Consider the following 14,181-nt stretch of genomic DNA (forward strand, 5'->3'; position numbering starts at 1 on the left):
AAAATCTAGAATACAATTCCACAGGTAAGTCAAATTTTTCTCACACAAGTATTAGTACTGTTTCTGTAGTTGAGAGATTGTTTAACAAAGTGAGCATGGGCTTGACAGTTATCACAAGAATAGCATTTTAGAAGACCTGAACATAAAAGTGCTTGCTCCATTCTCAAAAGTATCGAATTTTGTACAACAGTTGATGAAATTGAATGCTTTTGAAGTTAAACAACACCACACAGAATGTATTTAAAAAATTGTCTTCTGCACTCTTGTGTTTGTGTTAGGCATCAGTGAGCACTGTCCAGCTATGGATTTCTGGAATTTTGGCTATCCTTAGAGTTCTGATTTCACAGTCGACAGAAGACATCGTTCTCTCCCGTATACAAGAGCTTTCCTTCTCGCCGTATTTGATTTCATGTCAAACAATCAACAGACTGAGACATGGAGAAAATAACATATCCGCACCAGAGGATCGCACTGAGGTTAAACAGGCTAAATACCTGCCTGAAGAGACATTTTCTAGGTATGTTGCCTTTTGATTAACTTAAGGGAAAGATTAAGGTTTCAGAGAAATCACAATATTAACTGTGATTGTTTATATCACAATAATAACCCAGATCAAATACGTAATTATTGAAATGCTTGTGATCATCTCTCCATACTTGCAGCATCATATTTGGTTGAGGTCAGCCTGTTCTGTAGCATTTAATTTAGCATCCTATTTAGGATGAATAGACAAAGACTGAGTTTCGTGGGCAAACCTCATCTTATTCTGAAGGGTGTTGCATTGATGGTTTTTCTGTTGATTGTACACATGCTTTTTCAAGGTTTTTATTGCAACTGGTTGGCATTCTACTGGAAGATATTGTTACTAAACAATTGAAAGTGGACATGAATGAGCAGCAACATACTTTCTACTGCCAGGAGCTGGGCACACTGCTTATGTGCTTAATACATATCTTCAAATCAGGTAACACTAAGCATTGCCTTCTGTTGTAGCATGCAGTGGCAGAGTGGGTTTTCAGTTCTGAGACAGTTGTTGAATGTAAGGAGTATGTGTTGCTGAAGATGCTCTACCCTACTCAGTCTAAAGAACCTCCCAAACTTTGTGCTTGTGCATATGGGGCACATTTTTCACATTTCTTGTATGTGGACCAAATGTAACTAGTGACTTTCATCTCTCCTTTTAACCTATTTTCCTAATTTTTTTAATTCTTTCTTTTCTGTGGACTGTCCTTTTTGCCTTCTGATTTTCAGCCTGCAGTTGAAATCCAGCAGTATTGGATTACAGTAGTTGGCTGCAATTTAAAAGGTCTTGGGACAAGTCCCTGGTTCTTCATAGACTTCCTTGTAGATATGGGACAAGGGACTCTGCAATCCATAGCTTGTAAAATGGGAGTTACAGTACCTCACTACATAGCAGATGGAAATAATTAAAAAGTGCATACAGAATACTGTTGTTGGACATTTAACATAATTCTGTGTTCTACTGTATCCCAAAAACTTCTGATTTCTTTTCAAGATCTTCTTATAGAGTTCAGTTATGAAGCCCTTTCTTGAGGGGAGAGAAACCTCTAAGCTCTGTTCCTGTCATTGCTTCCAGCTGCTTCTTGCAAACATAAGTATCGTAGGTGTAAACTTAAAAGAAGGTTCTGTTAGAAATGTCTTGGGTTCTCTGTAAAAGCTCAGAGCTTCTGCATTGCTTTGATCTAACTTCCAGTAGCTTTATTCCTTGTAGTCTTCAGCAATGGTGACAGGTAGAAAAGTGAACAGGAAACCGACTGAATTGTGTTGTGGCAGCTGTGGTGGATGAGGTTTTCTTTAGACCAGTGAAATCAGAAAATGAAGCTGACTGAATGTGATTGAAAGCAGGGAAGTTCTTCCACAGTGGGAGCTGGGATACCGGAAAAGGAAGGCTCTGCTAATTCTGCTCTAGCAGCTTCCAAGCTGTACTGTGAGTCTTCCCAGGAGCTATGTGTAAATTTCCATGCAAAATTAAAATTAAATATTAAAATACTCATGCAGAGCACTTGGGATATGTGTCTTGCATGATCTCTAGAAATGAATTTCATGTAAGATCCAAATCAACTCCAAGTAATACTAATAATGTAGTTACCTTGCATGGTGTGACAGAGTAGAAGGAAAGTTGTTCAGACACCTGGGCTGTATTTTCATGGTGTAGCATTTTTTTTAAGGTTTAGGCTTATGGTTAACTAAGTGTGTGGCTTTTTAGTACTTGTTTTCAGTTAATACCTCTAATTTGTTTCTTTTTAAGTTATAATCTCCTAACTACAAGTGCAGTTTATAGCAATTTGTGTCTGGGAACATGGATTAAGCTGCTTATAAATAGTGTCATAAACACTATTCTACTTGGATGTTTTGTCTTCTTGCCCATTATAGTTTTCTCAAAATGGGAACATTGCTGACTCCTATGTATTCAACTACAGAAGCTACCAGATTAGAAACCAAGATTTTCAATGTACTGTTTTGAAGTTGGTAGAAATAAAAGGCATGGAGTGAAAAGATGAGCCTGCAGCACCTTTCATGACTGTAGACAGTCACTAGATGGTGCTATTACTACAGTTACAGGAAAGTGGACTGGTAATAGCGCTGTGGAACCCGAGTTTTGAGACAGTTATTTTTCTCATTCTTTGCTATTTGCGTAGCATATTTACCAGTCCTGGGGCAGCTTAAACTGGTCCACATGACTGTGCAATTTACAGCTTCATTTTTCTGTATATCTGGCAAGGCAAGCAAACAGCACTACAGTTCTTCATTATTCTGATTACCTCTTGCTTTCTAACTGGTTCTGAATAAACCTTTTTTCCCTCTGGTCTCATCTTCTCAGAGAAACTCAAAAGGTTCTGTGTCTTTAGACAACTTTAAGTTTGTCCATCTTCCTTTTACCCACCCTTCCTTTGGCATATGAATACAAAATCAGCAAGTCAGAAAGCAAAATGTAGCTTTTGTGCTGAATATTCAGTGTGCAGGGCAGTGACTTTCTCCACGTAAAAGCATTTACTGTTTTCACTTTGGAAATTGGATAGAAGGGTATCAGTTTAGTTTCAGTTAAATGTATTTGGGAAGCCATCATCTGAAGTTGGATATGTGTAAGTGATCTTCCTCAGCATATAGAATAGGAGTTACAGGATGGTTCTTAATTAGAACTTCTATGTTTTACTTTATAAACAACACAAAAAAACAACCCAGAAGCCCTGGTCTATGATCAGTAATTTAAAATTTGGTAAATGCTTTCATGTATCAGAAACTTTTTTTAGTATATGACAGAAAAAGAGGTGAGAAGCTTCATTACAATTCTAGTCTGTGTAAAGCATTATTTATCGAGTCTGGAAGTTGGTCATAACTGGTTTACACACTGCTCTTGGGCAAACTCCATGACTTGCCTTAGATTTGTAAAACCACTTAGGATATGCATTTCTTCCAGGAATGACAGTGGCTTATGACACAAGATTTTTATTCTCAGGTTGCTTTGAATAATTTTAGAACTTCAGAACACAGAATAGAGCACAGTTACTCTAACATGCTTGTATTGTTTTCAGGGATGTTTAGAAGAATTACAGCTGCAGCCACCAGACTTTTTACAGGAGATGGATCTGATGGTAGCTTCTATACCCTTGAAAGTTTGAGTGACCTTGTCCAGTCCATGATTCCCACACATCCTTCTTTAGTTCTCCTCTGGTGTCAAATCCTGCTGCTTGTCAATTATACCAACTACAACTGGTGGTCAGAAGTGCATCAAACCCCAAAGTAAGACTTGTTTTTGATCCCTAGTAGTAGTAGTGTGTCATATTTGATAAAATTACATTAAAACAGTCTAAGATTTTACTGCTAACCCTGCCAGCCCTTTGAATAGTACTATTTGGATTCTGAAATAGATCTGCATTTACTTTACATGTATACATATTGTCTGTTCCAATATCAGTATGTCTTTCCAACTAAGGAAATGTGTTCTGCACTTGGTTGTACTCAAAAGAACTGCTAGGTAATTTGTCTACTTTTAAGGCAAGAAAATGTCGTCTGAGTACTGCTTTTAATTAAAATTGTGGAAATAACTATGGCAAAATATTCAGTATTTCATATTTCAGTGGAGACTTTGTATTTCACCTTCTAGCAAATAACCAGCCAGTGCGGATGATATACACTGTTGTGTTTATGAAAATACAATTTAATCAGTATAACTATAGTTATAGTTATATCTGTTCTCAGTGGGTCTGTTCTCAATTCTATCAAAATATAGTATCAGTACCAGCACCATCCTGATTCGTTAGCATCAAGTAGTAGTAGTAGTAGTAACCTCACTTAGTGTTAGTTGTCTGAAATGTGGAGGTATGGTCTAAAGAAAGTGTTCTTTTGGCCTGAAGTTAGTTCATTTGTCCGGCATTGGAATGATTTGTCCTCTGGGGTTAAGGACAGCCCTATGTGGGTGGGTATCCCTCTGTGTTAACTGTAGAGGGAGATTAACAGCTGATTAGAGAGACATTTCTGATACTTGTGCAGTGAATGTTAGGGAGGCCTGGTCATGCTCTAGGAGTGAATCAGTGCTTGCCCAAATGTGACGTTTTTGCCTCAGTTCAACCTCATGATATGAAACAATATTATTCTAATTTGAGGAAACATGGAATTACCAGGTTTATGAGCAAAGCAGGACAACTAAAATGGCTGTTGTTCTATTTATTGCAGTTATCTTCTTTGATTTGCCAATATTGCCTCTATTTTTTTCTTGCTTGGGCATCACTGTCAATCTGACACTAAGGACTAAGTGCTCAAGAGCACTGGTTTGGCTTGAGAAGAAAATACATTATTAGGTTCTGTCATCTTACCAGGGATACAGTAACCCATGTTTTTCTTTTAAATAACTTTAGTTCTTCAGGTATTCTTCACACTGTCCAAGGCAGTAATAAACACAGGATAAAAAAAGTGGTGCTGCAGTTGTTAGGAAGTAAAAAGCTGATGGAAAGCAAAAGTGTCTAATTCAAAGCAGTTTCATGTTTGAATGAAGTTTGTAAGAAAATAAATACTATGTAAAGACATTGGTAGGGTATTCCAAGTAATTTGATTGATAAGGTTTCAGTAGCCACAGTAATAAAGTGTAGTCATAAAATAGTAACAAAATATAATGCGCTTCTTTCAGGAGACACAGTCTTTCTACTACTAAATTGCTTAGCCCTCACATATCTGGAGACAGTGATGAATCAGATTCAGAATCTAAACGTGGCATGTGCAACCGAGAGATAGTCAGAAGAGGAGCACTCATTCTTTTCTGTGACTATGTTGTAAGTTTTGAATTATGAATTTCATACTTAGTTTTATCGTGCTGACAGTCTTTTATTGCTGATATGCATGCATTAAGTGCATCTGTCTGGTTTACTAGTGAAAAATAAAGACTTGTGAAATATTCTGTTTTCAGGTGGTGCTTCTGTAAGCTTAGTAATGACTTTGGCATTTTATTTCTGTTCTAAACTGAGAATACTTTTGGGTTATAAGGGATACCTGGTAGGTAATAGAATTATCTGCTGAGTATCACTTGGGTGGCATGGTTTAGTGTGAGGTTTCCCTGCCCATGGCAGGGGGGTTGGAACTGGATGATCTAAAGGTCCTTTCCAACCCAAACTGTTCTATGATTCTATGATCATTGCTTACTTGGGAAATGCTGGGAGTAGCATTGGACTTCCCAACGTCTGTAGCAGTGTCTAGGAGACAACAGGTTTCTGTCTATACCTTAAGAGGAGAGGTTTTACCCTGACACTGAAGAAGCACTTCAAGTACTAATGGATGATCAGTCCCCAAAGTCAGCCTACAGGTAGCTCAAAACCCCTCCAAAACCTCTTAACTGGGTGTCAGCATCACTTAGCTAGCTCTACAGATCTTTTCATGTTGTATTGCACTGTTTATTGATATACAGATAGCCTCCATAGGTTTAATATTCATTATCAACAGGTCTCTTTGGATTTACTTCCCAGAAATTATTCATACTGTGTTTAAAGCCAGTAGTAATAAGTCTTTAAAATGAAGCCTAAACAGATATCACATTTTGCAACATGACTGTGTGTGCACATGTTTATTTCAAACAGCATTTCATTAAAAGTAGCATCTTTGAATTGACCTTATCAATTCACTTTTCTAACCTAAACTTTTAGTGTCTTAAGCCTAAATTTACACATTAATTATGAGTTGCTTAATTTGCAACAAGATCAAAAGCATTTGGGAAAATTGTCATGTAAAAATAATGATGGCCAGGTTGGACAGGGCTTTGAGCATCCTAGTCTTGAGGAGGGTGTCCTTGCCCATAGCAGGGAGTTGGGACTAGATGGTCATAGAATCATTTAGGTTGGAAAAGATCTTGCAAGATCATCAAGTCCAGATCTTTAAGGCCCCTTCCAACCCAAACCATTCTATGATATCAGTATTTTAGAATAGCCATCAGAATTATATATGAAAAAATGTACGTTGTGTCTGATAAAACTTTTTAGTAATTATATGCTTAATATGGGTATTACTGGAATCAGATTTTAATATTTTTCCCCTTTAGTGTCAAAACCTACATGATTCAGAACACTTGACCTGGCTTATTGTCAATCACGTTCAAGACTTGATTAATCTGTCCCATGAGCCTCCAGTACAAGACTTTATTAGTGCTGTTCACAGGAACTCAGCAGCTAGTGGTCTCTTCATCCAGGCCATTCAATCACGATGTGAGAATCTTGCAGCTGTAAGTTTAACTCTTTGCCTTTAAAGAATAGAGTGACTTATATTTAGCATATGTTTAACTGATAAGTATGCAAATCCTGACATTTCTGGGTCATTTATCAACTTCCAAAATTATTTTTAAAGTTACTTCATTAAAAATGCCAACCTCAAACCTTATAATATGCTAGCAACCATAGCATCAGGTGTGTTCCATCTATCAAATCTATGATTTCAACTAGAGTTGATTATACTGATCAAAACTATAACTTTCATGTTTGAATTCAGTACCTTGTAAGGCGTAAGTAACAAACTACTAACTACAGGTGCAGGACAGGAACCAGCCCACCTTCATAGGCCCTAACAACATGAAAATGGTTTACAAGCTCATTCCTTCCCCGTTGATCTGCCCCACAAGTCATAGCCTCTTGATGAAGGAAATACTGCTTCAGAAATGCAGTATTGTTTCTGGTGATTATTTTAGTCTTTAAATTAAAAGTGGGAAAGACTTTATAGGGGTGTAAGGTTGTATGCATTCCTATTAATCTTTGGAACACACTGTTATTTGCTGGACTTCCTCTAGAGCTAATGGTGGGAGATGCTACCATACCCTGAGTAGCCTGGTGGTGTTTCCTGTCTCTTCCCATTGTCTGTGCAAATCTAGTGCAACCATATTAGTGCTTTAGGCATGTGAGTGAAACACGTTAAAGTTAGGTGAGACGAATCTGAGGTTCAATGTCTGAGAGCTGGTAGAATAAGCTAAACTAAATGTGTTTGAATGGAAGGTTTAGTGATTCTATGAAATGTTTGGTGATACCAGAAAAGTCAGTAAGATATCAAAATAGCTGATATTTACAGTCTGCTCTAAACCAAGGTTGGTTCCACTAGTCAGACTAGCTTGTCTCTGTCCCTTTACATTACTGGTGCTGAATTGGTGCTCATGTTTAAGAAAATAAATCTTTGTACCCCTTTTGAATCCTGAGCAGCTATTGTGTTGCTGTTCTTATGATTTAACCATGTGCCCAAAAAATCCCTAGTGCTTATCTGGGTTGCTATACTATCTCTTGTCTTCACTATGCTCACGTTCCTGTATTCTTCCAACAAGAGTTCAAGCTGCTCACTGTTCTTGAGGGTTTCTCCAATTCCACTTAAGTCTCTCTAGCTTTTTTCCCCTAAAAGTTTTGCTCCCTATGTTTTGCTTACTTTTTGGAAGAGTAAGCTTTTGCAGTTAAACATCAAAGAACTTAGTGTTCACATTGAATAACCCAGTAACTCAAACCTGTTCTTATCTGGAAGATTATATTGATCAGCTAGTTGTCTGCTACAGTTTTTTCTAAATGCCTTTCCCTTTAGCCTTTGTATTGCAATTGATCACTTCCTTATGTCCGTTTTTCTGTTTTGTTTCAACATCTAGCCCACAACTCTGAAGAAGACTTTACAGTGCTTAGAGGGAATACATCTCAGCCAGTCTGGGGCCGTCTTAACATTATATGTTGATAAGCTTCTGTGTACTCCATTCCGTGTGCTTGCTCGCATGGTTGACACACTGGCTTGCCGTCGGGTAGAAATGCTTTTGGCTGCAACTTTACAGGTAAAGATAAACATGTGAATTTGTAGATAAGATTGGGCAGTGCTAGAAATATAAGCAAGTGTAATGATTCAAGGTACATCAAGATATGATGATGTTAAAGTGATTTTGTTGGAGAAGAAATTTATTTAGCATATAGGTACATGAACGCTTGTTTCCCTTCATCTGCCTTCATAGTTTTCGAAATCTGTTCAAGGAATCTGTGGGTGTTTTACTTATTTCTGTATATAATTCTTGTGACTCTTTCCTATAGAACAGCATTACTCAGTTGCCAGTTGAAGAACTGGATAGAATTCAGGAATACCTTCAAAACAGTGGATTAGCAACAAGGTAAGTAATACCAATATGTGTTAAAATGCTAGACTAAGAAATATTCTAATACTAATTGAGTTAACTCTTTTTTCCTACATTTGGGTGTCAAATATAAAATAATTAGTCCATTCTGGAGGTAAAACAGGAGTAAAATCTCTCAGGAGATACAGACATGTTTTGGTACAAGGGTAGTTGTGTTTGGCTGAGTTGAATTTGCAGTATTACTTCAGAAGTAAGCCCAAGCTAAAGGCTTGAAGGCACCAGGTTGTCTTTCTGCATCCCAGTGAATGTTTAACTTTTAAGAAAGAACAGTTCCTTGAGGAAAAAAAATACATTACTGAAAACAACTTATATTTTCCTCAGACTTTTGCAGGATTTTGTCCAAGCTGGGTGGGCTGTTTTTTTTGTTTGCTTGTTTTGGTGTTTTTTTCCATACAACTGTGTTAAAGTTTTTAACTGTTCAGTCTCCCACCTGTTTAACTGCTGTTACAAAAAGGAGCAAATTCCATTATTTTTAAAACCTTTATTTACTGTTGGAAAAAGCTTTATTTATTCTTAGTCCTCTTGATATCATTGCTGTTTGAGGTTAATATCTGTTGCCTGAAATAACAAGTAAAGGAAAAGAATCTAAAGTCGAAGACTGCAGCAGATTGAAAGTGATGTGCGTTCCTAGCTAACATTTGATAGGTCTTGGAACATATTTGTCTTCAGTCAAATAATCTGTACACTACCTTTTATTCTTCTTACTTGTTAAAAAGATTTACTGTATAATGAAAACCTCAATTTGCTTTTTATGCTTAAGCATGTACAAACTTTAAGTCTTTGTAGCTGATGATGCCGAGTTTGTTTCTTGGCTACTGATAGCTGTCATATGATGTAGTTCTGCATCATATGATGGCACATATCCAACAAAAAACTTCAGATCCTCCTGTTTTTCTTTACCAGGATTAGAGTTGGCTCACTGGATATCTTTCTAATTTTAAATCATTTACAAAACTGAGTAAGTTAGCTCTCTGCTGATGTGTTCTTCTATTTTCAGACATCAAAGGCTTTACTCGCTCTTGGATAGGTTTCGTCTTATGGTAGCACCAGGCACAACTAGTCCTTCACCTCTGGTTACCTCACACCCACTAGATGGAGAAGACCAACCAGCTTTAGAGAATGTAATTCTAGACAAAGTAAGGTTATGGTTAGAAAGACTGGCTAAAAGTGCCTTGGCTGTAAACAAGCTTTGCTAATTACAAAATACTTAAATACAGCTTATTTTTACTGTGCCGTTAATGCTCTCAGAATTGTCAATGAAACCCAAATATAGATCAGTGAATGATTTCATATGTTTTGGCTGACTGTTGAACTTAATATGAATAATTAGCGCATGCATAGATGTTTATGTTGACAGTGCTGTGAAAAACTGTCAAGTCTTGGTTTTTTGCATAATTTTGATGGAAAGATTTGTATAAGGTTCAGTGGAGACTGACCTATACCCTTGGTATTTGCTGCAGTGATAGATTTTATTAATTTGATCAAAACTGTTGGTTGCTCCTTAGATATTAAGCATTACTTCTCAGTTTCCACTTCTCAGCTTTACATTACTTCCAGAGAACAATCATGACTACTTAACTGCTTCTCTCTTTTGTGGGGCCTGTATCTTCCTTTTTTTCTAGTTGTCCCATGGCACAGATAATTTCTCTTTTTCATTCCTTAATATTCTACTGTGATACACAGTAATAGGAAACGTATGTAACTTTGTCCTCAAATTAACCAAAAAAATCTCCTTTCTCTATAACTGTAAATTCTGCACAAAGGAAGTAGGTTTTGTATGTTTCCTATACAACCCCTACATAGGCCATAAAACCATAACTCCCTCAGATTGGAAGGGATGCATAGGGATCATCCAGTCCAACTCCCTGTTCCTTGCAGGGCTACCTAAAACTAAACCATATAACTGAGAGCATTGTCCAGATGCTCCTCAACCTCCAGCAGGCATCACCAAATTCAGGGTTATGAGAAGGAAACCACAGAAAACTTGTACCGAGCCTTTTTATATTCCTTAGTTAAATCAGTTAACTAATTAACTAATTCTTGTGTACTCATCACTGATAATTTAAGGAGTAAATTTGCAGTGATGTGTGATGGTCTTCCTTTATTTCAGTGAGTTTTAAGAGATAGGTGTTATCTTCATCTCTCATATATTTGAATCTGAGTACTTTTCCTTGGATTCTTTGCTATTACTGGTATGTGTGTGTGACTATGGAGTATTTCAGTTTTTTTCCTATGTAATCTCAACTTTAGGATCCTAATGCATACACCTGTGCTATATGTTAAGCTTATTTTTTGTTGTTTTCTGTCCAGACTCTTACAGAAATAGACCACTTGCCAGTGAACATCTATCAGTCTAGTTTAAGATGGTCCATTTGCCAATTGTCTGTTCATTAATGTCTTTGACATTAACGTGGCCTAGTGGTCTCTTAAATGGGCCGTGATTCAGTGCCAGTGAGCAGTTCTCCCCCTGCCCCTGTAAACTGTTAATTATTTTCTGAAAACAAATATGTAATAAATTTCTTTCTTTAATTATTGAAGGACTGGTATGTGTCACTGGTGAGGTCGCAGTGTTGCGTCAAGTCTGACTCGGCACTACTAGAAGGCGCAGAACTGATACATAGGATTCCTCAGCCTGATCTGAACTCCTTTATGACCAGCAAGGTAATTTCTTTATCAGATGAAACACAGTCAGATGAAGAGGATGCAATTACTTTTAATGTTCTTCATTGATAATATTAATAGATTATGTTCTTAAATGTAAACACTTCCAGTGTATCTAATACCGGTAGTTCAGTTCTTGAATATCACTTCATTTTGGAAACTAAAATAGTAGATATGTTTTGTTTCTGTGTGTAGCAGTGCTGCTCATAGTAGCTTTCTAGTAGCACGTGTTGGGTGTGTCAGTGGAAGTGAAAGTTAGTGTATTACAATCACAAACATCCAGTTCTACCATTTTATATAATCTCATTTTGCCATACAGTCTCTTACAAGAGCAGATGGTTCTGTAACCTTTTACATACCTGTGCTAGATGACTTGCAATATGAAGGTAACAGGCCACAGATAGTAATCTGGTGTAAAGGACAACTTGAATTATTACTTTGTTTTTTAGTAATTTATTTTGTTCAAATTCTCTGCATTACACTTGCTACTGGTATACAGAAATAATAATGGGAAACTGTTTAGAAACATTATTTGTTTGAAAACTTACTAGTTGGAAGATTCTTTGTATATAGGTCATCTTTAAGCTTATTCACATACTTAAATAAAATTAAATTAAAATTTGGAATAAGCATAGAGTTTTCTTTCCAGAACAATAGTGTTTGGAATTTAAATGTAGAACAAATATGACTTTAATTATGGAATTGTTACACCACATTAGAGCAGAGGTCATAATAACAAGTTAATTAATAAACTGTTAATTTACCAGCATATTAGTATGCCAAGATAGTACTGTTGTATGCTTAGCTTCTCTTTAAAAGCAGTTTCTTTACTTTTTATTTACTATTTGACTTCAGGAATTCAACCTAAGCTTGTTGGCACCTTGTTTAAGTGTTGGCATGAATGAAATCTCAAGAGACCAAAAGAGCAGCTTCTTTGAAACAGCTCGGAGGGTAACTCTGGATCATGTGTCTACCACTGTACAGAACCTTCCAGCCAGCCATCAGGTTTTTCAGCCACTGTTGCCAACTGAGCCATCAGCCTACTGGAAAAAACTAAGTGATATCTTTGGTAATAGAAATAACGGTCTTTTTAAGTTTATTCTCTCCTCTGCAAAGGTACTTTACAGATGTCTTGTGAATACATGAACTTATTATTTTTTAAAAAATCAAGATATTTGCATTAAAGTGCTTAGGAAATAAGTCTGAAAAATATTTATTGAGGGGGGAAAAAAAACTCAAACTGCTAGATTTCATGCAGTCTTATTTTATAGGAGATGATGCGATATATCAGTCTGTGATGACACTTTGTCGTGCACTGGCTCAGTATTTGTTGTTACTCTCAAAACTACCAGCTGGTCTCCGTGTTCCTCCTGACAAAGAGGATGATATCCTGAAATTCGTAGTGATGTCAGTAGAGGTAAGAAACTATAGCATAATTAAGGTGTCATGAAATGTTGGGAGCGGGAACAACTTTGACTTACACTGGTCACCATTAAGTAACATTTGATCTGGGCAACTTTCTTGTCTTAAGTGTAGAAATTTCTTCTAGCGCTAGTAAATCAGATGGACTTTCAGGACAAGGGTAGCTGTTGACAAGAAGTTGATTGACTGATGGGATGATCTTGGCATTTGGGAGAGTGGCCCTGCACTGATCTGTGGGAGACTGAATAAGCAGTGTATAATGCTCATCTTTTTTTTTTTGTACTTAAAAGAAATTCTGTTCTCTCAGGAAAACAAATCAGTTCAACTTGCTAATAAAACTCTACATATTGTTGAGTAAAAACCACCATCGAACACCTTTAGTTGTAAGTTCTCTTGTGACAATTTGCTGTTAATGGGAAATTTTTATTTTTGCCCAGGCACTATCATGGCGTTTAATGCATGACCAGATTCCATTAAGTGTAGATCTTCAGGCTGCTCTGGATTGTTGCTGTCTGACATTACAGCAACTCAGCCTCTGGAATTTATTGGCTTCTGCAGCAAATGTGACATACGCTTGCTCCTTAATTAATTGCATTAGATTTATCGTAGAAGCAGGTGAGTCCTATTTAAACAGCTATGAGAAAATTTTCTTAATAAATTGTCAGTCATCACTGATGAAATTCCAGGTGTCTGAAATATTCCTTCTGAGTCCTTTTAAATTATTTTGTTGACAGGTTTATTTTTACTACTTTTAATTGCTCATTTAAAACTTTGTGTTTACTGTTGAACTTGGCAGATGCCTTGGAGATGTTAAATACTTGACTCTTATGTGGCTTTGAGGAGAAAAAGGGAATATGAGAGATGTAATGGCTGTATCTTTTCAATATTTTTGTCTTAATTTAGTTGCTGTTGAACCTGGCAATCAACTTCTTAGTCCTGAAAGAAAGAAGAATACTTCAAAAGGCTTAAGTGAGGGTGAAGTTGATTCAAACGCACAGAGTAAGTAAATGGTGATTTTTTTCACTGTTGCCTTAAACTTGTACTGTAGAAATACTTGTAGATACCCTTTCTATTATTATTTTTTCAACAAGATTTCATCTAAAACCTTATTTTTATTTGATGTTTATTAATTATGCGCTGATGTATTTTTAACAGGTACAGTTGTTTTTTTCTTGAGAGTTAAATATTACTGCAGATTTTTCGTGGGGGTGAGGGGGTCTGCTATCTCTGCAGCCACGCTGCTTGCTTTTTAGTGTGGGATTATTTTCATATGGGAGAGGAAATAGTAACAGTTCTGCTTCTGAAGAATGGCAGATTCATTATTTGCCCTTCTACAGTATGGGAGCAATATGTTGAGGTGAAGGTCAAGTGTAGTCCATGAGTATGGAATCCAGCTGTACTGGTGCAGTAAGATACCACATCTGTCTACAGAAATTACCTGTCAAATTTAGCATAGA

General features: G+C 36.7%; 1 protein-coding gene across 2 annotated transcripts in view; it reads left to right on the top strand.

The window, feature by feature from the left end:
• HTT (huntingtin) overlaps positions 1-14,181 on the top strand; it is an 83,904-nt gene that overhangs the window by 50,425 nt on the left and 19,298 nt on the right. For both annotated transcript variants that reach the window (XM_062638724.1, XM_062638725.1), the window contains 13 exons: positions 279-517; positions 822-964; positions 3,555-3,762; positions 5,147-5,288; positions 6,545-6,724; positions 8,114-8,290; positions 8,541-8,617; positions 9,639-9,777; positions 11,180-11,302; positions 12,158-12,371; positions 12,574-12,719; positions 13,162-13,339; positions 13,628-13,723. In XM_062638724.1, coding sequence (XP_062494708.1) covers positions 279-517; positions 822-964; positions 3,555-3,762; positions 5,147-5,288; positions 6,545-6,724; positions 8,114-8,290; positions 8,541-8,617; positions 9,639-9,777; positions 11,180-11,302; positions 12,158-12,371; positions 12,574-12,719; positions 13,162-13,339; positions 13,628-13,723 — 2,062 coding nt within the window. The remainder of the gene's footprint in view (positions 1-278; positions 518-821; positions 965-3,554; positions 3,763-5,146; positions 5,289-6,544; positions 6,725-8,113; positions 8,291-8,540; positions 8,618-9,638; positions 9,778-11,179; positions 11,303-12,157; positions 12,372-12,573; positions 12,720-13,161; positions 13,340-13,627; positions 13,724-14,181) is intronic.

The sequence above is a fragment of the Pezoporus occidentalis genome, unplaced genomic scaffold (assembly GCF_034315485.1).
Source record: "Pezoporus occidentalis ecotype Australia unplaced genomic scaffold, CSIRO_AGI_Poc_V1 ctg58, whole genome shotgun sequence".
Lineage (NCBI taxonomy): Eukaryota > Metazoa > Chordata > Aves > Psittaciformes > Psittacidae > Pezoporus > Pezoporus occidentalis.